This window comes from Nelumbo lutea, chromosome 4, assembly GCF_056320005.1.
Source record: "Nelumbo lutea isolate HS-2025 chromosome 4, American lotus-T2T, whole genome shotgun sequence".
In the NCBI taxonomy this organism is placed as follows: Eukaryota; Viridiplantae; Streptophyta; class Magnoliopsida; order Proteales; family Nelumbonaceae; genus Nelumbo; species Nelumbo lutea.
Genome location: NC_142687.1, coordinates 53,632,879 through 53,658,417, shown reverse-complemented (window position 1 = coordinate 53,658,417; position 25,539 = coordinate 53,632,879). Strand labels below are relative to the sequence as shown.

General features: G+C 37.5%; 1 protein-coding gene across 7 annotated transcripts in view; it reads right to left on the bottom strand.

Moving 5' to 3' along the window:
- LOC148860654 (protein transport protein SEC24 A-like) overlaps positions 1-25,539 on the bottom strand; it is a 70,269-nt gene that overhangs the window by 33,059 nt on the left and 11,671 nt on the right. For all 7 annotated transcript variants that reach the window (XR_016112939.1, XR_016112940.1, XM_088984725.1 and 4 more), the window contains 8 exons: positions 19,715-19,822; positions 19,007-19,210; positions 18,635-18,866; positions 18,407-18,556; positions 18,127-18,283; positions 17,604-17,731; positions 4,412-4,734; positions 4,130-4,324 (listed from right to left, as the gene is read on the bottom strand). Coding sequence is in view for 5 of the 7 variants with exons in the window: in XM_088984725.1 (XP_088840851.1) it covers positions 4,130-4,324; positions 4,412-4,734; positions 17,604-17,731; positions 18,127-18,283; positions 18,407-18,556; positions 18,635-18,866; positions 19,007-19,210; positions 19,715-19,822 (1,497 nt within the window). In the remaining 2 variants the exon portion in view is untranslated. The remainder of the gene's footprint in view (positions 1-4,129; positions 4,325-4,411; positions 4,735-17,603; positions 17,732-18,126; positions 18,284-18,406; positions 18,557-18,634; positions 18,867-19,006; positions 19,211-19,714; positions 19,823-25,539) is intronic.

The following is a 25,539-nucleotide window of genomic DNA, read 5'->3' as shown; positions in this document are numbered from 1 at the left end:
AAATTTTGCCCAACCTACCTGCAGGGTACGGCCATCCATATGATGGATCTCTCATCCCTTCATCTTCATCTCTAATGCCCCCCCCCATGCCTAAGGGGCCTGAATTTACCCACATGACTTTCATCGTCAAAGTTCACTTCTTCCAGCCATCTGTTGGAGGAGACCATGCCTCAAAAAAATTGTCGTCTTGTAGATGAAGAGGCAACAATAAGTCCCCAAACCCTAAAAAAGTCTTCGACCTTAAAAACTGAAAACAACTTCAAGCTTTTTGCCCAATGTGCCACCCTCAAAAAAATAAAGTGGTTAACTAGGAACATGAGGTTTGAGGTAAAATGGGTAAATAGGTCATCTAATACTATGGTTGATTCTCTGGCTAACAGGGGTTATCCAGGGAGGTCCTTTTTTGTGCTACATTGTAAGTTGTTATAATATAGTGAAAGTTATACTTAACTAACCAAGAGAGGTTGCATCGCATGCCTCTCCTTAGGACATTGTACTATTCTCCTCTACTGATTAATAAATCTCATTCATTTATCAAAAAAAAAGAAAAAATGTGCCACCCTCAATGTTATTTTTTCGACCATGTAAGGTTTAAAATCTTGGAATATTATTAAAAACTTTTTCAATATTTCATTAAATTATTATAATTTTTAAATATATTTTCCTAAAAGAACCATGATGAATTAGTGATATTCTATATTACTCTGATGGACTATATATTTACGGTTTAAAATTTTAGAATTTTTTTATCAATATTAAAATTTTAGAATATTATTAAAAACTTTTTGATATTTTCCTAACATCATTATAATTTTTAAAAAATATTTTCCTAAAAACCCATGGGAAATTGGTGATTGGATATTATTCAATTATTACACCACTAGAATTCAATAAAAAAAAGTAAAATGCATACAACTACAAAAGAGTATTTTCAAATTAATCAAACATATAGTAACAAAAAAGAAAAAAGTCAAAATGTCAATTAATTGACATATTTAATGAAGGGAAGATAGTCGTGGTCATTTGAGCCTTAAATGTGCAATCATATTCATTCTAATAATTCCTCAAAGGTTTATTAACAAATTCCATGTTTCTAGAATTCCTTTCAAATTTTTTAGATTTTCCAAATATCTTAGTGAAATATTTCTGAAATTTCTCCATCTCTACAAGGTGAAATGTCCATGGATATCAAAATTGCAAACCATGGGAGGAAGGACACAATTCTGGTTTCTAAACTATCTCAGTGTAGATGGGATGACTATAAACATTGGACCAAAAACAGATCATGTCATCAATAGATAAGTCTGTAAAATCAACTATTGTTCACAACCAATGAACAGCCATGGGAGGAAAGACACAATTCTCTCCTGTCTCTCTGTTCTCTCCTTCTAACAGGTTCCGCATCAGAAAGGGGGTAGAGTGACCTTGATTAGGGCGACACTTGATAGTCTTCCGGTTCATTTTCTTTCTGTATTCAAGATACCCTCAAGGGATGCCAAGAAGCTAGAAAAGGTGATGAGGGATTTCTTGTGAGAGCCAGGGAAAGAGAAGATGGATCGATTGATTAGGTGGGAGATAGTCAATAGGAGTAAGGAAGAAGAGGGATTAGGATTGGGAAATCTAGTTCTTAAGAATGAAGCTTTACTAAGGAAGTGGCTTTGGAGATGGCCGTTAGAGAGAGAGGTTGTGGCACAAGGTGGTGAATAGTATTCATGGCTGTTTGCAGAAAGGTTGGGATGCCAGGGTATTTCGACAGGCGACTCTTGCAACACCCTAGTAGGCCACTCACGGAATTCTACCACATTTTCTCAATCTAGTCAGGTATGATGTTAATTCTGGACACAATGTTCTTTTTTGGGAAGACATTTGGGTGAGAAACCAACCTCTTAAAGACCCTTTTCCCTCTCTTTGCCCTCTTCCCCTTTATAAGGAAGAGTTGGTTTCCAGTTTTATTTCCTACTCAGATTCTTCTATGGCCCTCAACTGGGATTTTGGTTTCCGTAGAGGATTACGTGATGATGAAAGTGCTTGTGTTTCAGATTTATTGTCTTCACTGTCTATTTGTTTAGATCCCCTCAAACCTAACACAAGAATTTGGACCCCCTAACCCGAAAGGTTTGTAAATCTCAAAATTAGGACTGTCACCACTTACTGATCTCTTGCTCCTTTGCTACAGCTTTATGGAATTGGATTCTTACATTGTTTGTGTAGGTGGAACCTGCCATCTAATACTAGTTTGTTGCTTAGTCCATCTATTTTTTAATGGCACACAAAGAGAGGGAGAATTATGTGGAAGTGCACAAGAGCAGCTTTGTTGTGAACAGTTTGGGAAGAAAGGAACACCAGAATCTTTTGTGAAAAAGAAATGAGCTTCTTGGAAGTTAAAGAATGTATTTTGACAAGGGCAATTCAATGGCTGAAAACTCTAAAGATCTTCGATGCATACTCTATTGATGACCTGTGGAGAAGCTGGTTAGCAGTAGCTAATACTTCTACCAGGAAGGACAGACATGGGGTTGAATGGCTGCCACCAAGGGAGGAGTTTATCAAACTGAACTTTGATGGAAGTAGCCGAGGAAATCCAGGACCTTCAGGCATAGGAGTGCTGAGAAACAAAGATCGTGATATCTTTGTACTCAGGTCCAGCAGGTGTGGGAGACTCTTTAAGGGCCAAATTACTGGCTGATGTACAAGGAATCCAGCTTGCAAATCAGCTAGGCATGGAGCATCTAATTATTGAAGAGAATTCTCAGGTGATAGTGGGTTGGCTGAAGGATCCAGACACTGTGATTTGGGGTTTTAGAGATCTTCTCAAAAAGGTTAAATGGTTAATAAGGAATATGACAATCAGAGTTCAGTGGGTAGGCAGATCAGCAAACTCGTTGGCTGATTCACTTGCAAAACAAGGGGTTTCCCGGGATACTTTATTTTGGGCTTCAGTGTAATTTCTTTTGTACTTATAATTCTGTAATTAGCTTTAAAGGAAAGGTTGCATCCCGTGCCTTTCCACGGGTTGCATGTAACTCTTATTTGCGGGTTTAATAAAACTTCACTCATTTATCAAAAAGAAAAAAAAAAACAGGTGTCACATCAGAAATTGACCCAAAACAACTTATAATTGTTTTAAAACTAAGACAAATCCAAAGGTAATGATGGGGACACTCCAATAAGAACTCCAATCCCTAAAACAACTTTAATATCTCATTACTAATCCTACTAAGACTAGCTTAAAGCAAAGACAGAGATTTACTATAAAAAGTAAGTTAAAAAGTCACCACAGTAATTTCAAAATAATAGTAAATTTCAGGAAAACTCAATATCATCTTCTCAAGGCACGTGACTAGGAAAAGAAAAAACTGAAACAATATCAATATCCATAAACCAACAATTCTAAAATTGGTATGGGAATGGAAAAACTGATTTGTTTCTCCATGGATTCTTTCCTTGCTTTGATATTTGCATCAACATGGACCTCTACTATTTTCCTTTAGCCAACCCATTATTACTCAAGTCCCCTTTCACCATCAAAGAGAAAATGTTGGGAGATCTCACCAATTACAGCCCTTGAACCACCACAAGCAGTTCAACCCTTAATGAGCTTTCATGACCTATAGGTCCTGAGTACAAAGCTAAAATGATGGACAAGGAACTTGGTTTCCCAAACTGCAGCCATCCAAATTTAATTTAATTAGATTAGGACTAGGCAGATGCCATTGGCCAAGCAATCAAAGTTCTAGCAGAAGTATTAGCAGCAGGAAAACCTTATTTTCCATAAATTGGGCAAAGTCTAGGTGAAAACAAAAAGATACCCCTATTAATAGTGATATAGGTTAAAAATAGTGATGCTTTATTTCTTAAAAGAATAATTTATTAGCAATCAATTTAAAGATGTTCTGGTTTACATGGGGTATGTGCAAATCAACACCTTCAAAAAGTAATCAAAAAATTCAATTATTTCTTGTTCAAATCCAATGAGGGGAAAGACTAGCATGCTGGGGGACCACAAAATTCATTCTCGACATTCAGCATAGATAACGAATAAGAACTTAAAAACAATATAAGTAAACCAATGACCTTATATGAAATCAATAATCTTAAAGCACTAAAACTCAGAAATCAAAAATCAAACCTTGGATGGGTCAGGAAAAGTAGACAAGTCCATTCCAAGTAAATTAACAGCAATATCAGAAGAAAGCATTTTCCCAAACCACAAAATGAAGCAAAACCCATCATCATAAATATATAGACCCCTGGAATCTAAGCTTTGCATGGCTAATGGTAATGATTTTGAAAATTTTCCAAAATCATCAATCTTCATGGACGCCTGCAAATAAGAAACATAGTTATAGTCCACAGAATTTAGCATTTAAAATAATTGCAAGGGAAAATAAAACAAGTCTTACTTCCTTACATTTTGAAGGTATTCATCAATCCGAATCAACCTAGGATAGAGAAGCTTCAATAGTGCTGCAACAGGTAGAGTCATCATAGTGTAACCAGCTGCACAACGTTCATCAAGCTGAGCATCAGCATATCCCCCACGGAGTGGTACGGATTTGTATTGTGCTAATCCATACAAAAGCAAGAATTGCAATGACTCCGGGTATATCATCCTGCCACCCAAGCGATGCTGCACAGCATAGAGATTTCGATATTCTCTAAGGGCTTTCACAATCCTCTGCTGAATAAAGTTGCGTGCATCTTCCAGCTTATAAGACAAAGTTTTCTCAATTGCTGTAGATTTGATTGGTTCATATTAGAAGCTGAAACCAACTCAAGATCAAGTAGTATAATTACCAAAAGGGGGGAAACAACATAACAAGAGACTATGTTACCCAAATACAGAAAGGACATGGTTGGACATGGTGTTATGGAATTTACACTAAAATTGAAGCACCCAACACAATACAGAAAGGACATGGTTGAACATGGTGCATCTTCCAGCTTATAAGACAAAGTTTTCTCAATTGCTGTAGATTTGATTGGTTCATATTAGAAGCTGAAACCAACTCAAGATCAAGTAGTATAATTACCAAAAGGGGGGAAACAACATAACAAGAGACTATGTTACCCAAATACAGAAAGGACATGGTTGGACATGGTGTTATGGAATTTACACTAAAATTGAAGCACCCAACACAATACAGAAAGGACATGGTTGAACATGGAGAAATCTTAATGACCAATTCTGGTCCAATAGGAAATAGGAACTTAACACGAGATGAGCTATCGAAGCTTCCAAAAGGATTGCACTTTAGCTTCTCCATGTCAGTTAATGAGCCAGAAAATTCCCTGGTGGAAGAAGGGATTAACAAGGTTGACCTATAAACAGTTACTACCCCAGAGAGTACACTCTAGGATGACTTGCACAGCACTTTAGGTGACTGGGGCAATAACACAGTATTACTTCTTTTTATTATAGAAAAAGAAAAAAAAAAAACAACTACTAAAATAATAAGGTACAATGATAGGTGAATAAAATATCACCAATAGAGATAGAAGAAACATGGAAACAATGACTTCTCAACAAAAGATTGTAACCCCTATGATTTCAACAAAACCCTCACAAAATTAATAGGACAGAACTGAAATCATTTGTATTCCAACAGCAGCAGCACCCTAATCAGACTCTACCTTTCTATGCTCAGGATTCTCTACTCACCAACTCCTTAACCAAGATCATGCCTACTTGGTATTAGCAGCTATAACATCAACTTCCCCAAATTTAATAGAAGTTCTCCCTCCATTCTTGCTCAATTTAACTATAATATTTCAACATCTCTATTTCAGTCTCTTTCCTCTAGCTCCATGAACACCTTTCTTACAAATTAATCTTTTATAAGACTTATGTTTAATTGTTGGTTCAATTTTTTATTTATTTGTGGTGATATTTTTTTGTTCTTCTGCCTGCTTTTGTTATGGTTCCCATTTCCTTTTACATCATAAGAGCAATGTTTAATTGTTGGTTTAATTTTTGTCCTACTTATTGTGGTTTTTTTTTCTTTGATCGATTACTTATTGTGGTATAATTTACATGCAAATTTTGCACAGAATTTAGTAACCTTCATTTCTAATGTTTATATGTGAATATTTGAGCCCAAAAGTAATGTGTTTTCATTTTTTATTCTAAGTTATTAATAAAGTTAATATTTAGAACAAGTCTGGTGGTTGCCATTGTGTAGAACATTGAGTTGCCAGTGTAGAAGCTAATATGGGATGAGTGAAGGAGCCCATACTATCATAAGTAGTAATTGAGATGTAACTACAGAGAGCACAACTGGTCATTGCTTCTCATGTCAAATCACTCTAAGTTCCATTTGCATTGTAAAACAAGATTAAATGTACAAGGACTATTTTTGTTCCTAGCACATACCTCTCTATCCGTGTTAAATGGAGCTTATGGGTTCACAAGTTTTAACAGAGATGATAGGAACCTTCATTTTGATGTTCTGCATCTGTTGTATCATAGCAGGCAAAGTGTTGGCAAAAGGTAATATGGGTCTATTAAAACACACAGCTAAATGTGTTTATCAGTAATTGTTATAATATCTTTGTTGGACCAATCTCAGTGGACACCTTAACCCCTGCATTACAATCACTTTTACAACAAGTTCATCATCCTAATTATTTTTACTGACCAAATATAGATGCATACATAACAAAGGAAAAGCTTAATTGGGAGAACTCTTAAACCCAGAATTACATGCACTTGCAGCTGAGTACCACCCACTGGTCTCACTGGTATGTTTCTAAGCAACCATGTTTTCACCATGATCTATATATCTATATAGTTCCCCTCTACATATCAGCTTGCAACAAATGTGAAATAATCTATGGCATTAAGGTAGATATACCAACATAACCTGGTAATTGAAGGAGACTCCAAAGTTGTTGTGGGATGGCTGACAAATCCAGGCTCAGTTATATGGTGCTACAGGGACCTTTTGAGGAAAGTTAATTGGTTTTCAAGGAACATGACTATTACCTCACAATGGGTGGGCAGAACAGCAAATACCTTAGCAGATGGGTTAGATAAGCAAGGGGCCTCAAGGGAACAATTTTTTTGGGCAGTTCTGTAACTTTTTGTTTTAGTCTGAAGTAATACTCCATTCTTGTTTTTTAGGAGAGGTAGCAGCTTGTGCCCCTCCATGGGTAGCCTGTAATGACTTAACCTCTTGATCGTTCTTTAATAAAATCTTTTTTTGATAAATAATTCTTTAATAAAATCTTATTCATTCATAAAAAAAAAAAATGTAGATATACCACCCACGAGACCATGTTAAATTCATGCTACAACCTTCTGGAAACCCCTACTAGGATTTTGGAAACCAATAAAAAACAGACAAGCAGATTGGCCAAAGTCGACTTGATCAAAGTAATTCTTTCTCCCAAAGATAAATAATTCCTTTTTCCAGGAGGCTAATCTCTTTGTAAATCTATCCACAACAGGGTTCCAAAAGCTTCCATTTCTCAGATTATCTCCCAATGGAAGGCCTAAGAAATTCATAGGCCAATGTGAAACTTCACTTCCCAAAATAGTTGAACATTCTGACATCTCCCTTTCATCCATATTAATTCCCACTACACAACTCACATTAAAATTGATTTTCAAATTTGGCATTTGCTCAAATAGTTGAACCACCAATTTCATGTTTCTTACCAATTTGAGATCATCTCCCTCACAGAATATATACTATATAATCAGCAAACTGCAAAAGGATGATAGACACTCCATTCCATCCCACTCTCTACCCTCTCACCAACTCTCTCAAGTGTGCTCTATATATTAATCTCCCTAAGACATCAGCAACCAAGGTAAATAGAAAAAGAGAAGAGGGTCTCTCTGTCTAATTCCTCTACTAGCTGGAAAGTGATCCACTATAGTCCCATTCACCAAAACTGAATAGTGGCAAGTTCTAATACATCCTTGAACCCATTTGCACCACTTAACTCCAAATCCATAATTTCTCATCACTTCTAATACAAAGGACTAGTCCACCAAATCATAGGACTTTTCATGATCAAGCTTACAGACTATGCCCATTTTTCCAATTCTTTTAAGCTCCTCAACACTCTCCTTAGCAACTAAGATCTGATTAATAATCTGTGTATCTTTAACAAACATCCCTTGATTTGAGTAGACCATATAAGGAAAGCACAGATCTAATCCTCGAGGAAGCACCTTTGCAACAATTTTATAGAAGCTATTAACCAAGTTGATGGGTCTAAACTGTCTTGGTTGATTTGCATCCAGTCTCTTTGGGACCAAAGCATTGAAAGTGGAATTCAGTCCAGGATTTAATATCCCTCTTCCAAAAAAAACTCAGTACATCATATCTTTTAAAATGTCCCAACAATCTTGATAAAAAGCCATTGTAAACCCATCCGGCCCCGATGCTTTAGCTCTATCCATTGAAAACACAACTTCCTTTATTTCTTCCATATAGAACCTTCTTTCCAACCAATCCTTGTGGTCTGCCAACAACCTTGGACAATCTAATCCTTCTAATCTTAACCTCTCATTCAGGTGTCTTCTAGCTTTGAGATGAAATTTTTCCTCCTACTATTCACTAGAGCTTGGAAGAATTTTGTTTTTCTACCCCCTTCCTTTACCCACTTGTGTCTAGAATTTTGGCTCCACTTATTTTTTCTTTCAATAAAATATCCTCCAATTGTTTCCATGAGGTCCATCTCTTCTCCTTATCACTTTCCCCAAAAGTGCCCTCAGCTTCTTTAGCATCCAAACCTCGATTTGATTGATCACCTCTTGCTTTCTCTCCTCTAATCTCCCAAATTGTCGAATATTCCAATCTGCTATTTTACCATTCAAACCCTTTAGCTTTTAATGGAACTTCATGTCCTCCCAATTAACCCTTGACTGCTTTCTTCCCACCACTCCCTAATTTCCTTTTTAAATCAAAGGTGATTCACACAGAACACCAATTTGGGGATAGACACCAGCCAGATCTCTTTCTCTGTAATAAGTCGCATGTGTTAATTGCACCATGGTAAAATCTCCCAACAAAAAGCACTCACCCTAGGGGGGATTGGACAACACCAAACTTCTCTGACTGAGAAATGCATGGAGACTGAGAAGAAGAAACCAACACATTAAAAAAGGAACAATAGTGAAAGCCCCAGAAGGATGACCAGTCCATAATTGGCTATCCACTTTATTGTTATCAATATAAACCCCATCCAGCAATTATAACAATTGTGACACAAATCTCACCTCTAAAACTCTCAAATTCCTTCAAAAGCCCCAGTTCCAATGAATAGTAGAAAGGATGGAGTTTCACCCACCCACAGATCCATAATCAAACTCAACATTATAGGAAGAGAAGTGCAAAGCTTCTCATAATCACGTCTAATGATCAAACAACAAATGAAAACATTGTCATGACAACTTAAACAAAATGAAATAAAGAATGAAACGAAATGAAATATTTACCTGGTGTAATACAAGTGCTACTTTACTAGTGTATGTGTGTGTCTGTGTATTGAGAGATACAATGATAGAAACAACCCCATTACTAAATGTATGAGACATTAATCTAAACCATTCTTCTACAAATTGATTAGCCACAATAGAAATGTAAGGAAGATGCAAACACACAGGAAGTTGGTGGAAAGGAACATGAATTTTCAATCCCTGGCCAACTTGAATCAAGAGTACAATATTACTAGGCAGCATATTCTCAGGCATGGTGATTTGTCTCTTTCCCAAACTACTCTCTAGTTCATAGTGAGGAGCATAGAAGTCATGATGAAAGCACCTACTCCTAAACATTCTGCTCTAGCTATATATAGAGTTAAGGCTCCTCAGAGTAAGGGTAGTGGTTCTAATGTGAAGGAGGACGGTGCATGTAATTAAGCCAAAACATACATGTGAGACATGCTTGGAGCTTCACCAACAATTCTTTGCATCTAGTTTCAAAAAGACTAATGGCAAGAAGAGTAGTGCCAATGTGGCTTCATCTACTACAAAGTCAGACTTCGTGGCTACTGGTCCTACTGTCCCCCCTCCTTTCTCTTCTATGGAGTCATTAGATGTAGACGGAGCATATACAAAGAGGTACAACAGATATTTACTACAGTTGGAGAATGCTTTCACCAATTCTATCCCTGCTTCTACATCCACTTCCACTAGTCCCACTGCATGTGCTAATTCGAGGATACAATCATACATGTTACTGCTCATGTTGCTATACCATAAGTCCATCCCATAGATTATAGATTCCAGTGCATCCGACCATATGACCAGCATTTCATCTTTGTTTCATTCTTATTGTCTGACCTCAGGTAGTGATAATGTGTCTAATGCTAATGGGTCACTTGCACCTATTTCCAGGTAGGGTCATGTTAGGATTTCTAGTGCTTTGAATTTCGCCACAATTTTACATGTTCATAAGTGATAATCTACTTTGTGTTAGCAGCATTACTAAACCTTTACACCATTCAGTTAGTTTTTTATAGTTGTTGTATCTCTAAGGAAATTACTTCAAGAAGGACGATTAGGAGTGGCCATGAAGAAAAGGAACAGATTGCTTTAAGCCTTTTCTTCATCTTGGCTCGCATTTGTCCTACATTTCTTGGTATCTTTTGTTTCCGTCCAGTCTCCAATGTGAAAGATGTCAAATTTCAAAGCACTGAAGACAGTCTTATTTTTCAAATAATAAAAGATGCTCTAGTACTTTTGATCTTGTTCTTACAGATGTGTGGAGACCATAACATGTTGCTTGTACAGGTAGATATCATAATTCTTATTATTTGTAGATGGTTTTTCTCATTTTCATGGATATATTTGATGTGCTCCAGAGATGAGGTTTCTCACTTGGTTCATTGATTTCATAGAACGATTTTTCCTTATTCGATCAGCAAAGAGAAGTTTACAAAAATAAAAATGAGTACAATAGATTGGAAGGCATCAGCCATCTCAAAATACAAAATGAATTACACTTTTGCCAAAACATTTGTTGCCCATTAACCCCTTGTTTTGCTAGAGCATCCACCATCCCATTTGCAGTTCTTCTCAGCCACTTAAAAGCTACATTTAATTCCCTTGATAGGCTTACAATTTCTCTAAAAGCATGCTTGTAGATCCAAGGAACTTGACTATTGCATCTTGTCCAAGAAATGACCACTTTCAAGTCCCCCTCCACTTCTAATTGCTGAAAAACCAGATTGCTTTACCAATCACAGTGTCCTTGTAGCAAGGTGCCAACCATCTGGTTGGTAAGGTCTCCTGATGGTCATAGCAGAGAGAGCAATGCCATCATATAGAGCCCAAAACAAGGCCATCACTTTTCCATATGACTCACCTCCTCCTATAGGACCTGAAACAAATCCAGCACTTTTCCATATGAGTCTCAGAAAACTCCCCTTATACCAGCCATCCCTTGAATGCCCAAAGTGCTCCCTTCAAAATTCAATTTTACAAAGTCAATTGATGGAGGTTTCAATTCCACAGTTACCCTATCCTTCTCGTTAGCAGACTGTGCCACTTCTACCCAAGTTCTTACTATAACATTCACAGAGAATGTTTGAAAATGGTGCAACAGTATTCTACCCAAGTCCTTGGTTTCAAAACACTTTCCAGTCTACTTTATTCTAGTGATGATGTCTCTTCCAGTCCACTTACAACCAATGTTGTCAAAATCTTACAATTTACAATATGATTCACAGTTTGAATCACGAATCCCAAAGCTTTCGATTCGAATCTTATGTCTAAATCCTTTTTTCTGCAAAAATCTTATGATTTTTGTTTGAATCCTATGATTTGATTCATAAATCTTACGCTTTTTATGATTCAAATAAATTCAATTAAGAATTAGATCTCTACTTTGTTTTTTTTTTTGTTATGTTTAGCTTTGCCATGGGAGACTTTTTTTAAAGCTCTGACTAGAAAATGACTTATGACATTATTCAAGACTAGAAATTGAGTTTACTTTTTAAGTTTTACTACTAGTGAATGACCCCGTATTAAGTATGGGGAATCAGTAATGTTAAATTTACATTATGGAATCAATACTGTTAAATTTATATTTATTAATATTTTAAATAATTATTAAAATTTAAAAAAATAGCATTTCAATAATTATTAGAATATGGATAATTTTCTTTTGTTATAATACGTAGAAGGTTAATGATTAAGTGAAATTGATAGAATATAGGCAGAAGTGATTGTGGATAACCACCTTCGCATTTTCTGCATTTTTTTAGGAATGGATTGAAAATGGTGGTAGTGGGTTGTGGGTTTTGGCAGCAACTTCTCAGAAAATGCCACATGTCTAGCTTTCCAAAAAAATGAGAAGGCCATGTGTCTAAATGGTAAGGAGTTGTAGCCTGGTAGTGGGTTGTGGGTTTTAGCAGGAATTTCTCAAAAATTGCCACATGTCTAGATTTCTAGAAAATGAGAAGGCCACTTGTTTGAATGGTGGTACTGGGCTGTAGGCTTTAACAGCAACTTCTCAGAAAATGCCATAAAAAGCCATGTGTCTGAATGGTAGGAGTTGTAGCCCAAAAGCCCATATATATATATAGGTCATTGTATGTAGATTTGTTTGATTTTCAAGTCAAACTTGATTAAATCATCTTAGGCTTCTATTGTATAAGTGGTAACTTCTATTATTTTAAGTACATGTATGTTAGATATAGATTAAGAATAGGGTAAAGTCACTTTCTTATATATATTTATCCTTTTAATATGTCTATATTTAATTTTTTGACAAGTTTGTAAAAAATAAAATAATCTTACGATTCACGATTCGATTCGATTCGATTTGATTCATTTTCTCTATGATTTATGATACGATTATGATTTTCAAAACATTGCATACAACTGCTTGGATGACTTGTTTTGTCCAAATTTTTCATTCCCATAGAACTAAGTTTGATCTTGAATTTAGTGTGTCTTTTTGGGATATGCTTAGAAAGTGTATTGTTGCCTTGGTGTTTCTACTAGAACAAGATTTGTTCATATGGATGTCACATTCTTTGAATTTTGGTAGTTCTTTAAGCATTTAAGACAGGAAATCATAGTATCATACTACTACTCTATTATGAGATCAATCTCTTATCCATTCATGGCAGCTCTCTTCTTCAACTAAGATGCAAATGGACCATTAAGAAGATAATGGCATGGCATCTTGCTCAAAAACTTATCCAAGAAAGAGAGAGTACAGAATTAAACCGCTACAGGACAAAGTTGACATTGAAAGTGAAGATGATGAAGATGCCGAAGAAAATGTAACGAGGAAGATGTTCTTACCGTTGAAATTCATGTAATTGAAAGTTCAATTGATTTGGAGACCGGTGAAAACAGAGGTAGAGGTAAACAAATCTTTGGGTTTGATCTTCTTGGGTGAGGAGGAATTTGATAAGAAAATGTTAAAGGAACTGAAAGAGAAATTGGAAGCCTGGGATTAAGAATGGAGTAGGATCTGAAGAAAATAATAATCTTATCAAAGAAGATGTTCAAGAAAGATTGAGGCCTGTTAGAAGTGCAAAGGATGTAGCCAGAGAAGACAAAAAACCATAAGCATATCAGACTTTTGAGAAGAATGTGATTTTAGTGTGGACTTTCTGGGAAGAAAGAAACCAAAGAATTGCCAAACGAGAAGAACAGGTCTTAGGAGCTTATAGAAGGTATAAATATAAGAGTTACACATTGGGTAAAAACTTTGCAACTATTTCATTGTTTCTCAGTGAACGATATGGTAAGATCTTGGTCAGAAGTAGCCCTGGCTGAAAAGAAGTTGAAACTGAATTTTGATTGTAGTTCCATAGGAAACTCGGTAAGGGCAGGCGTAGGAGTTTTAGAAATCATATGGTGGTGGCCATTTATTCAGGATGAATTGGTTTTGGTGATTCGGTTAGAACTGAAACTTTGGCGTTTCCACAAGGACTAAGGCAAGCAAAACACCTTGTCAAAGATTTGGAAGTGGAAGGGAACTCACAACTGGTCATATCTTGGACAAGTCAATCAATTTCAGCATCTTGGAGTTACAGGCATGTATTCAGGGAGATAACCAATAAAGAGAACTGAACACCAACATTAGCTGGATTAGAAGAAATGCAAATGGGATGGCAGATGTATTAGCAGAGCAGGGGCTTAACAAACATACTTCGTTTTGGGAAAAAGTGTAAAGCTGTATATCTGGGTTGGTTGGAGTGTTCCAACATTGTACCAAACTCGGTTCATATCTTAATCTAATGAATCTCGTTTACTTATCAAAAATACCTAATGATCTCTTTTTTTTTTTCTTTTGAAGGGTAAGAAAAAGAAATTTTATTAAAAAGAAAAGAGGTTACAGGTTAAGAAGTGACAAGTGGGCACCTCACCAAAACAAAACATCTAATAACCAAAAATGCAAACTGATCACAGCTACAATTCAGAATATCTGGAACATTCCAAAAGTTCTCCCCCAGATCTGAACTGTTCATCTTGTTCAAAATCAGGGATCATCAAAATCCAACCGAGTTAAGATGCCCAAACTAAGCTGCCAGCAATTCGATACTTTTGGGCTTATCCTCCATCTATCTCCTGTTCCTCTCATTCCATTTAAACCAACACACAACAAGGAGATACAACTCCAGACATTTGTTAAAACCTAACACCGGTCTCCTTTCGCTTCCGGCAAACATACTGAAACCAAAAACCCGCCAGCCTTTCACCTATCTTCCTGTAGACCCCTACCCCTGGTTCCCAAAATATGGCCACTCCCCTAAAATACCCTCAGCATCCAATTCCAGCCAATCCCACTGTCCCTCCCCCAAATCTCCTACTTCAGATTCATATTGAAGGAATCCAAATGTGTTTCCTAAAACAGAGCTGCCTCTGATTCTTGCCTGATTCCATTCCTAACCACTATTCTTTTTTCTCCCTCTTTCTCCCTCCAACCCCTGGTATTCCAAGTTTCCAACTCATACACCCTCATCCTTAACCACCTACCTGACCCCTGACGCAATTGAGCTCCGCCTCCTTACATATCCCCTCCTAATTCCTCCCCCTCTCCTCCTTCGTCCCAGCCTCTGTTCTTTACCAGGCTTTCCTCTCTTATTCTTCTCGTCCTCCTCGGCTTTCTTGAACTGTTCGAAAGCCCTCCTTGAATCCAAAGATATTTCCCATTGTTACCTCCTTCTCAACTAAAGTATTATTTTTTTTTATAATAAACTAAAGTATTAATTTCCAAACTACCTTTATGGAGCCCTTCCAAGGCCCTTCTTTCCCCTTCACTGTTTCTTCTTTCTCCCCCCTCTTTTTTCGCTGGGCACCCTTTCCTAACCTCTTTCTCTCCTCCCTTCTCTCCTTCCGATCCTGCATCAGGCTCCCAACTTTTCTTCTCCTGTTAAACATTATTACCTTCTAGTTCCCCCTTCCAACTTCTTCCGTGGTCTTCCTCTTCCTACCAACATCCCCTTCTTCTCTAGACTCATTCCAATGGTGCTCCACCGAATGTCTCTCCTCCACCACCACCTTGGCCGACAGCCTAAGAGTGTTTAGGAGCAGTTAACTCTTTCTCAGGCTGTTTCATCATCAGGCCTTTTCGTGCTCATCACATCTTCTTCACCATTCACTGATTCTATGCCTTCATCTATTGACTGTGTTTTTACCAAGAACACCAGTACTCCCTCCGCCAGAAGAGAAGAGCTGGACAATAGTGGTGTAGAACCCACTAAACACTACCTATGAGTGGCTGCAGCATCCTCCCTGAGTAGCAACAACCTTCCTTGGCATTTTCTTTCCTTGTAGGTCTCCTTCCTTGTGATGTTTTAACTTTCCTTCCGCTGAAAAGATACCTCTCCCTGGCCGAACCTCCAACTTCTTCTCGCCTCCCCAAACCTCCCTATCACCCACACCCAATCTTCACCCTGTTTTCTCAAATCCTCCCCCTTTCCTTCTTGAGACATGGCTCCTTTGAAAATTGTTAAAATCTCTTCTTAGCCTGTGGGCCCCATGCGACCTAAATATCTCATTAGGACCCTCAGCCCCCATGTTGTTTCTTTACCTCCACCATTTTCATGTGTCCCTTGGTTTTCTATACTCCCCGTCTCCCTTACACATGTCCTTCCTTATCAAGTCCCCCTAACTCAATTTATCCGAAATATCACAATTGCCCTTCCCCCCCCCCACCTCATCTCCATCTTCCTCTGAATGACTCTTCATCTTCTCACTGTCTGCACTGTGATTTATGTCCCTACTATCAAAACCTTCCTCCCCCTCACATGAAACTTCGCCTTTCCCACTATTCTTTTAAGCCCAGATCAAAGATGTACAATCTTCTCCTTCCACAATTATCCTTAATTCGTAGCTTTCCACTGCAAATAGCAACTTCATTCTATTCAGAATGTCTGCAACATCCTCTACTTCTACTAGTAGTCCAGATATATCCAATCTATCCCAGCTCCTATTATCATCGTCAAATTTCAAAAACCTCCTGCAGTACTTCCCTATCTCTTCAAATGTAAAGATACTCCAAGCATGTAATGGTATTCCAACCACAGCAATCCGAACAGACCTTCTCTTACTCTTTCATCCTTCATTAAAGGCACCTGCTGCAGGAAACCACCACCCCAGTCTGAGGTCGAGGTCCCTCTCCATCTTTGGTTCTGCTTCCAGCACCTTCTCAGCCCAATCTCCACAGTGGAACATGAAGACTTTAGTCCTGTGTCCAACTTCCAAACCCCCATAACCTTGTCACATCCCCATTCAATACTCACCCACACTTCCACCTTGTCTACATCCAGATCCAGTCCAACAAATCTTCCTACCAGACAAGCGTTCAGCATCCTCATCCTTTTCTCCATCTTCCCAACCTTCCCAATGTCAACTCTTTTTTTTATGAACTCCCCAATGTCAACTCCTAAAACCGAATGTCTCTTCTCCCCCTCATCCTTTCCTCCATCCTCATCTCTTCCTCATCGCCATGCCTCAGTTACCAAAGCAAAATGATCCAATATCATAGACTTTCACCTAGATGAGCCAAAGCAAAATGATCCAATATCATAGACTTTCACCTAGATGAGCCAAAATGATCCAATATCACCAGGATCAACAAGCATTCTAGATTTCCAAATGATCTCAAGAAGATTCCTTCAGAACTGAGACGACTTAGAACTCAAAGAAAACTCAGAAATATTCAGGTCTCAAGAGTATTTGCTAGATTGAAAGGTGGTTTATTTGGGGTTGATCCAATCAAGATTGTTTTTGGTTTTTTTTTGCCATACTTGTGTTTCTGGGATGGAGTTGTTGATGAACTTTGTTATACTTGGGTCCTTTCTGGTCACCTTCCTCGTATTTTTCTTTTTCCTTTTAATAAATTTTATTTTATTACAAAAAAAAATCCTTGAATTCTGGAAGCTCTTGAAGCATTTAGGACAAGAAATCATCCTACTTCCCTATTATGGAATCAATGTCTTCTCCATCAATGGCAACTCTCTTCCCCTTCAGTTATGATGCAAATGGGTAGAGAAAGCACATGATAGGTATTTTACTCAATTAACAAAGGGTTATTATTGTCCTTTTAATCATGTCAGTTTCTTTGACATGTTACAAATCAACAAATGAAAAAAAACAACAGAATTGCTAATTTTAATCTTACCAAGCCTACTAAACAAGGAAATAATGGCACCAGTATCAGCCTGGCGGTACATCTCTCCAAGATCTGTTACCACAGGTGCCGCTGCTGTATGAACTCTGATACGCCTTTCACCAGAAGATGAAGTGTATCTGTTGCAAATTAAGGAAGCTCCAACCACTAGTATAAAAAGTCAATAGCATATTTTCACATCTCTAACAGTACCATCTTGGACTTGATCATTAACCATATTCAAACCCAATAATAACAGTGGAATAAATAGAGCTAGATTCACAGCCAGAAAAATATTTCCAACAGTGGATAACCAAATAAGAAACCAAGTACCACCTTCATGAATATTCTAGATGCATAACATTTAATTACAACGTGAGATGCAGATAATAGATCAAATAAATGGCCAGAAATTACATTCTATTTTTTTTTCATGATACAAGTACCTTAGTTGTGTGGAAAGGCAACACATTATATCTAATACATGCATCCCTGTATATGGTGGTAGCCAGACAATTCAAGAATTGAAGGATACAGAAGAGCAACTTGGAAATACAGAGTCTGAGTTGTCAGTAATGTATCTTCCAAAGACAACTGCATTGCAAAGGCTTTATCACAGTCTACAGCTGGAAGTGCCAATAAATCTGTGGACCTTAGCATGAAGTGTCCATGATAAGTAGTAAACCGCACCCCTGGCAAACAAGAAACAAGAATGTGCATTGCATTTTTGAGATACTAACCTACAAATTCATCTGCTAAGTAACGAATAGAGCTAGGATCACAAGCTCACAAGAAACAGAATAGCAGCAGAATACCTTTCCCACATCTTATGCGCATTACAGCTTCCCAGGCAGTCTCCCTTGTAAGGTCCCTTGTGAGCTCATATTTCAACTTCTCACCATGAATGCTTGATTGGAAACCTGGGTAGTAGTACACTTGGCCACCAGTATATTTTGCAAGTGTTCCTGTCGCCAAAAAAATATATATCTTGAAAATATGAATACAGATGCACTTTAAATAGTCAATATCAATATAATATGCACCTAGGGAAGCTATATCAGTGTACTTGTCACTGAAAACATAGACATTCACTCCTATCTGGAACTTGGAAAAGTCAGCAGCCATTTGCTTATAAAGCGGATCTTCTGGTATTCTTAATGCATATTCTTTATCTGTTCCATATGCGCGAGGATCGTCACCACGTAACTTTAAGCGGCCAATACCAAGAGATGGCAGTGTACTCTGGAATATCAACAATTTTCCTCCAAGTTGACTCTGTTGTGCAAGTGCAGTACAAACTGATGTTAAGTCATTAAATGATCATAATGTCCTAGCATCACGATAGATGCTAGTCATAGAGAGAAAATAAAACATTGAAAAGAAAACATTTAACAGGCATTCACAAGGCAATGTACCATAACCATGAAGGCTGCTTTAAGAGCTGGACCAAAAGCAGATTCCACATTTAAATTTTCCTGAAACATTGATGGCAAGCTATCTAGGAATACATCCACCACGTTTCTTGACTCTGATAAATTGACAAGGAGATCATCTGGCAATGGTACGAATATATCATCCAAATCTGACACCACCATCATTTGAGGCTGTGACAAAGATGACTGGAGCAAGCAAAATTACAGATTAATGTGGGCTACACCTGAGACTTTTTTTCTATTGGTAACAATCAAGAAATTAATTAATATGTTAAAAAGAATTATGTACAAGAATGATTGTTTCAAGCACCCCTTCTGATAGGCTAGCCCTAGATACCAATCCCCACAAGATACACTGTCTTTGCTATAATTAAGTCCCGGAGGGGCTATCCATCAAAACAGTTGTTCCCTATTCATCCCCTGACTTGGCTACCAGTGCATCAGTCATGCTTTTGGCAGATCTAAGTGCTCAAATCAATGTCATTAGTTCAGTAACCAATTTCTAACTTCCCTCGTGGTAACCTGTATTTCCAAGCTCATAATGCCTTGCTTTTAAACCATCACACCACTACATTTGAGTCGCCTTCCACCAAAACATTTCTGTAGTTGAATGATCTGCCAAATCATACACCTGAGCATGTATATGATCAAGAATGATCCAAAGTAATCAGTTCCAGAAAGATCACTTGCCTTCAAATTATAAAAATGCAGCGTGCTGTCAAAAGTCAAGAATCCAATCTGTGTTCTGGGGAAACCAGGCAGTTCATCCAAAGAAGACTTGATGGTTTTTGCCACAATCTGAAAAATGAAAGTTGAAAGTCAAAAATTGTTTCCAATACCCAATGGCACAGTAATGAGATCATGACAATTACTTGTTTATTTACCAATAAATATGCCGAGACATTATCTAAAAGCACGCCTAAATGGATAGGTTAAGTGTTAGCCTTCTGACTCAGGAGGCCACGCACAACATTGGACTAGCATCATGGCCAACTGCAGGGCCTTGTTAGAATGAGAAACATGCTTGCGGTGTGAAATTCATTAAAGGGAAAAATAGACTGTGTACAACAAGTATACAGATGCATGAAGTGCCCAAACAAAAACCAAGCATGGAATGAAAGAGAAAAAACATACCACCACTGTACATGAGGTGCTGAACCAAAAATCATGATTACAACGATTTTTTTGGCAGGGAGCAGAAATAGCCTAAGCAGGATTTGGGACCTATACAGAATGTTCTACAACCACCTTGACGAGAGCTCCATTATAGACCCATAAAAAGGACAAGGATCTACTTCAAGAAAGAAAGAAAAAAGGGCAGCCCGGTGCAAGAGGCTCCCGCCAATGCAGGGTCTGGAGAGAGACAGATGTACGCAGCCTTACCCCTGCACATACAGATAGGTTGTTTCCAACCCTAGTCACCCAGGTTGCAATGGAGCAACCCAACCGTTGCACCAAGACCCACCCTCCTCAAGTAAGAAGGAAAGAAAGAAAGAAAGAAAGAAAAAAAAAAAAAAAAAAAACAGCTTTGCAAATAATGCTCAAATCAGATGATCAAAATTCATCTGATTAGGCTGATTTTCAGATTTTCAGAATAGACATTATTTTACTTGAAACCCATTCAATGGTGGGTCCCAATTCACGATGCATGGGACAGGTAGCAAGTTATAGGAGACAGACCCAAATACAGTATCTTCAAAGGGTGCACCTAGTCTCAAAGGCAGGGCTCATTTTGTAGTGTGTTTCATCTGAACCCAATTAACTCCACCAATGTGATCTTGTCTTACACTGCTGGTTCCAAGCCCAGATAATGGAGGTTGTGCCAAGTTGGCAGCCAACACTAAAAGTCTTGCCAAACTCTGATGATACGGATCCTAATTTGTCTTTCCATGCTCATACAAGGGTGTTCTCCAAAAACAACACATTACACCCTAACCCGAGTGCAGGTTAACTGTTAAGTAGACAAGGGTTTGCTAGGATGGTCCGCATAAGTGACTCGCCACAGCAAAACCTGGTTGTGGTGTCAAATAGGCAAGGGTTCCAGCATCGTTCTAGACAAGAGTGGGTAAACACAACTTCATTTAACCACTTGGAATGTAGAAACATTAACAGGGGAAAAAATATGAAATTAGTAGAAACTATGAAGAGGAGAAGGGTTAATATTGCATGCCTACAAGAAACTAAATGAAACGGTAAAAAAGCTAAAGAAATTGATGGCTACAGAGTATGGTATACCTAAGAGGTAAATAATAGAAAAGGTGTAGTGAGAATAGTAGATAAGGATTTAAAAAAAAAAATTGTAAATGTCAAAATATTTGGGGATAGAATAATTTTAACTAGACTTGTTTTAGGTGAGGAAATTATTAACATAATTAGTGCTTATGCACCTCATGTACGTCTAAAAGAAAACATTAAAACACAATTTTGGGAAAACTTAGAAGGACTAATCCAAGAAATTACAAATGAAGATAAGATTTGTATAGGATGATACTTAAATGGGCATGTAGGGAAAAGAACTGTAGAATATGATATGATGCATGGAGGATTTGGGTTTGGGGAGAGGAATGAATCAGGAGGTGCAATATTAGATTTTGAGTAGCTTATGATAAGGCAATTTCAAACACCTTTTTTCCAGAAGAATGAACACTTAATAACATTTAAAAGTGAGTCAAACATAAGCCAAATAGATTTTTTTCTTACAAGGAGAACAAAACAAATGATGTGTAAAGATTGCGAAGTTATTTCAGGAAAAACTTAGGAAATGAAAGAGATATGGGAAAAATGAAAGAGAAATAGGGAAGAAAATAGGTGTTCAAGAACTAGGTGGGAAAAATGAAAGGGAAAAGGCTAGATCAATCTAGAAACAAATTGATAATAGAAGGGAATCGGAATTTAGATGAAAAGATTAGTGATATTTGGCTTAAAATAGCAAACAATATAACAAAAGTAGCAAAAGATGTCTTAGTGGAATATAAAGGCAAGTGGCAAGGTACTAAGGAAACTTGGTGGTTGAATGAAGAAGTTCAAAATATAATTAGATTAAAACGAGCATACTACAAAGAATGGAAAAAAACTAAAAATGTAGAAAATTGGAAAAAATACATAAAACCATAAGAAAGAAAGTTAAAAAGAAAGTGAATGAAGTTAAATATAAGGTTTATGATGAGTTTTACCATAAATTAGGCATCAAAAATGGAGAAAAGGAATATATAAATTAGCAAAGCTAAGAGAATGGAAAGATAGAAATTTAAACCATATTAGGTGCATTAAAGATGAATAAGGAGTCTTGCTAAAAGATGAGGAAATCAAACAAGGATAGAAAAACTATTTTGAATAAATTATTAAATGAACAACAGGGAGAGGGTGCTAATGAAGAAAAAACTAGCAATACTAATAGTGTTAAAAATGATACGTACTTTCATAGAGTTAGGCCTACTAAAGTAAAAGAGGCACCAAATAAGATGAAGGGAAAGGCATTAGGAATTGATGCAATTCCACTATAAGTATGGAAAGGCATGGAAGAGGTAGGCTTGTTATGGCTTACCAAGCTATTTAATAAGATAGAGAAAGAAAAGAAAATGCCTAATGATTGGAGAAACAATGGTATGGTGCCTATATTTAAGAACCAAAAGTGATATACAAAGTTGTAACAATTATCAAGAGATTAAAGTTATGAACCACACTATGAAACTTTGAGAGAGAATAATTGAACAAAGATTACAACTTGAAACAAATGTATAAGAGAACCAATTGGGCTTTATGCCCGGGAGATTAACCATGGAAGCTAAATTTCTTTTGAGACAATTGATAGAAATGTTCAAAAAGGAGAAAGATTTTCACATGGTGTTCATTAATCTAGAAAAGGCATATGATAGAGTTCCTAGAGAGATAATATGGTGGGTCTTGGAAAAGAAAGGGGTTCAAAATGAAAAAGAGAGTACAATCTAATTAAGGGTATGTATGAGGGAGAAAAACCAATTTTAGAACACAGTAGGTGAGACTTTCGATTTTTTTTTTAAGACTAAAGATAAAACTTTATTAAAATTAAAAAGAGAGTACAATCTGATTGGGTGTCAAGATGGCATACCAGTACACTTAGTCTAAATGAAAAAGATTCACATTACAAGCTTGAATCTCATAAATATCCAAAATGTTTCCACCAGCTTGTGACAAGCTTTCCAACCAAAGCCACTACCATTTCAATGCCCTTTTCCTTATCCTCAAAGAGCCTTCTATTCCTTTCACACCATAATGTCATACAAATTGCAATGGGATGCAGCTCCAGATGATTCTAGCTTTCTTACTTCCTTTAAACCTTGGCCAAGAAGAGAAGATCTCGACTGTTGAGAAAGGATGGAATACAGAAACCCCAAAAAGGAAATAGTATAACTTCCAAATGAAGTTTGCCACTTTGCAAGAGAACAAGTGAAAAGCAGTTTCCTCGTCTGTCTTGCATAAGCAACAGTAACTAGCCATGCTGAAACCTCCGCACTTCAAATGATCTATTTGAGAACACTGTCCAACACAACCAGCCAAGCAAATGCTTCGACTCTTGGTGAGACCAGATTCCCCTAACCTCCACTTATTTGATCAGCAGCCATATCTTCTTTGATCAGAGCCACGTAGAAGGATTTCACCAAGAATTTTCCATTCCTATACTCCTTCCAACACAAACCATCTTCGGATAATGCAGATTTTGGTCTGCTCTAAATCTCTAATTTGTCCTGCAGTAATATGCAGTCCACCTCTTGATCAAGCAATGGCCTTCTGAAATTGGGACTCCATACCACCTGATCATCTCTAACTTCATAACAGTGGCCAATTGACACCTGTTGTTCAGCCAACCTATACAGTCTTGGGCATAAGTCACACAGCTTCCCAACCCCACTCCAATCGTCTTCCCAAAACCTCACTCTAGCTCTAGCTCCCACAATAAACCTAACCAAGCCCCTGAAGTCCTGGTTAAATTTCAGTATACCTTTCCATACACTCACCCCCTAGGAGTTTGATACCTCTCTCGGTTCCAACCCCATACTTCCTTACCACCACTCTTCTCCATAACGGCTCCCTCTCCAACCCAAACCTCCATAGCCATTTACCCAATAAGGCTTTATTAAAGGTTTTTACTCTTCTAAACCAAAACCACCCCCATCTCTTTCGGCCTGCATACCTTTTCCCACTTTCCCTTTGCCCCTTCCCAGAGAAGCCCCTCTGAAATTTCTCTATCTTGTTGGCCACTTCTGTTGAGATCTTCAGCAGTGAAAGGTAATAGCACACTTTTGATGAGAGCAATTCTACCCCCTAGTGAGAGGTATCTTGCCTTCCACCTTTCCAACCCAGTGTTTTAAAAGCACAAGGGCCAATTTGCGCCTGAGGCACAAGGTGCAAGGCGAGGCACACGCCTTTTTAAGCAAGGTGCAAAATTACGAAAAAAAAAGCTAAAAACAAAAAAAAAATTATGAGAATTCAAAAAAAAATGCCAAAAACTTTGAAAAAAATGCAAAAACTTCAAAAAATATTAAACATAATCTTAATAAAAAATATAAACTTAAGTTTTAAAATAAATGTTTTAAAAAACCTATTATCTAAAATTAAAATACATAAACATAACATGTAAAGTGTATTCAAATGAAAATTTAAAAATAAAAGCAAACATATGCAGCATTTTCAAGCATGTAAAACCCACAATCTCTTTTTTTCCTTAATTGCATTGCTTCAAGTAGCTAATGTGATGTAAAACACATTGCATTCTTGATTCTATGAGTCACCTTTGTACCATGCCCCTTGAGGCAAGCCGAACAAGTCTATGTTAGGGTCTGAAATTCTTATTTCTCACATAAAAAATAATGATTTTATAACTTTCATTGCCTTATAAGAAGATATTTTATTGCAATGAATGTATGAACAACATTAGCAAATAGGGGGTTCTCGGAGCTTCAATGAGCAAGCGAACCAAAGCGGAGTTGTTCATTCATTCATTGCAATAAAATATCTTCTTAAAAGGCAATGAAAGTTATAAAATCATTATTTTTTATGTGAGAAATAAGAATTTCAGACCCTAACATAGACTTGTTCGGGCTTGCCTCAAGGGGCATGGTCGGGGGTTCGGGGGCGGAGCCCCCAACCTAGCCATTAGACTAAAAAAAAAAAGCAAAAAGCACAAAATTTTAAAAAGGTGCATGCCTGGGCTGAGGTGCAAAGCGCATCAGGCGCACCAGGTGTGCGCCTTTTGAAAGGGGTGCGCCTAGGACCTAGGCAAGGCGCATACCCCAAAATGCACCTCGCCTGTGCGTCTAGGCACACCTCAGACACGCCTTTTAAATCACTGATTGAACCTCCTCTCCACCCTCTCTACAAGGGGTCTCCAAGTGCTAACTGATACAGATTTAGCCCCAACTGGGAAGCCTAAATAGGAAAAAGGTATCTCCCCTATCTAACACTCCAAAGCTGCAGCAAACTGCACCATCTCTTCCTTGTTGATCTCTCCAATTGCAATCAAGACACTTTTTTCCAAG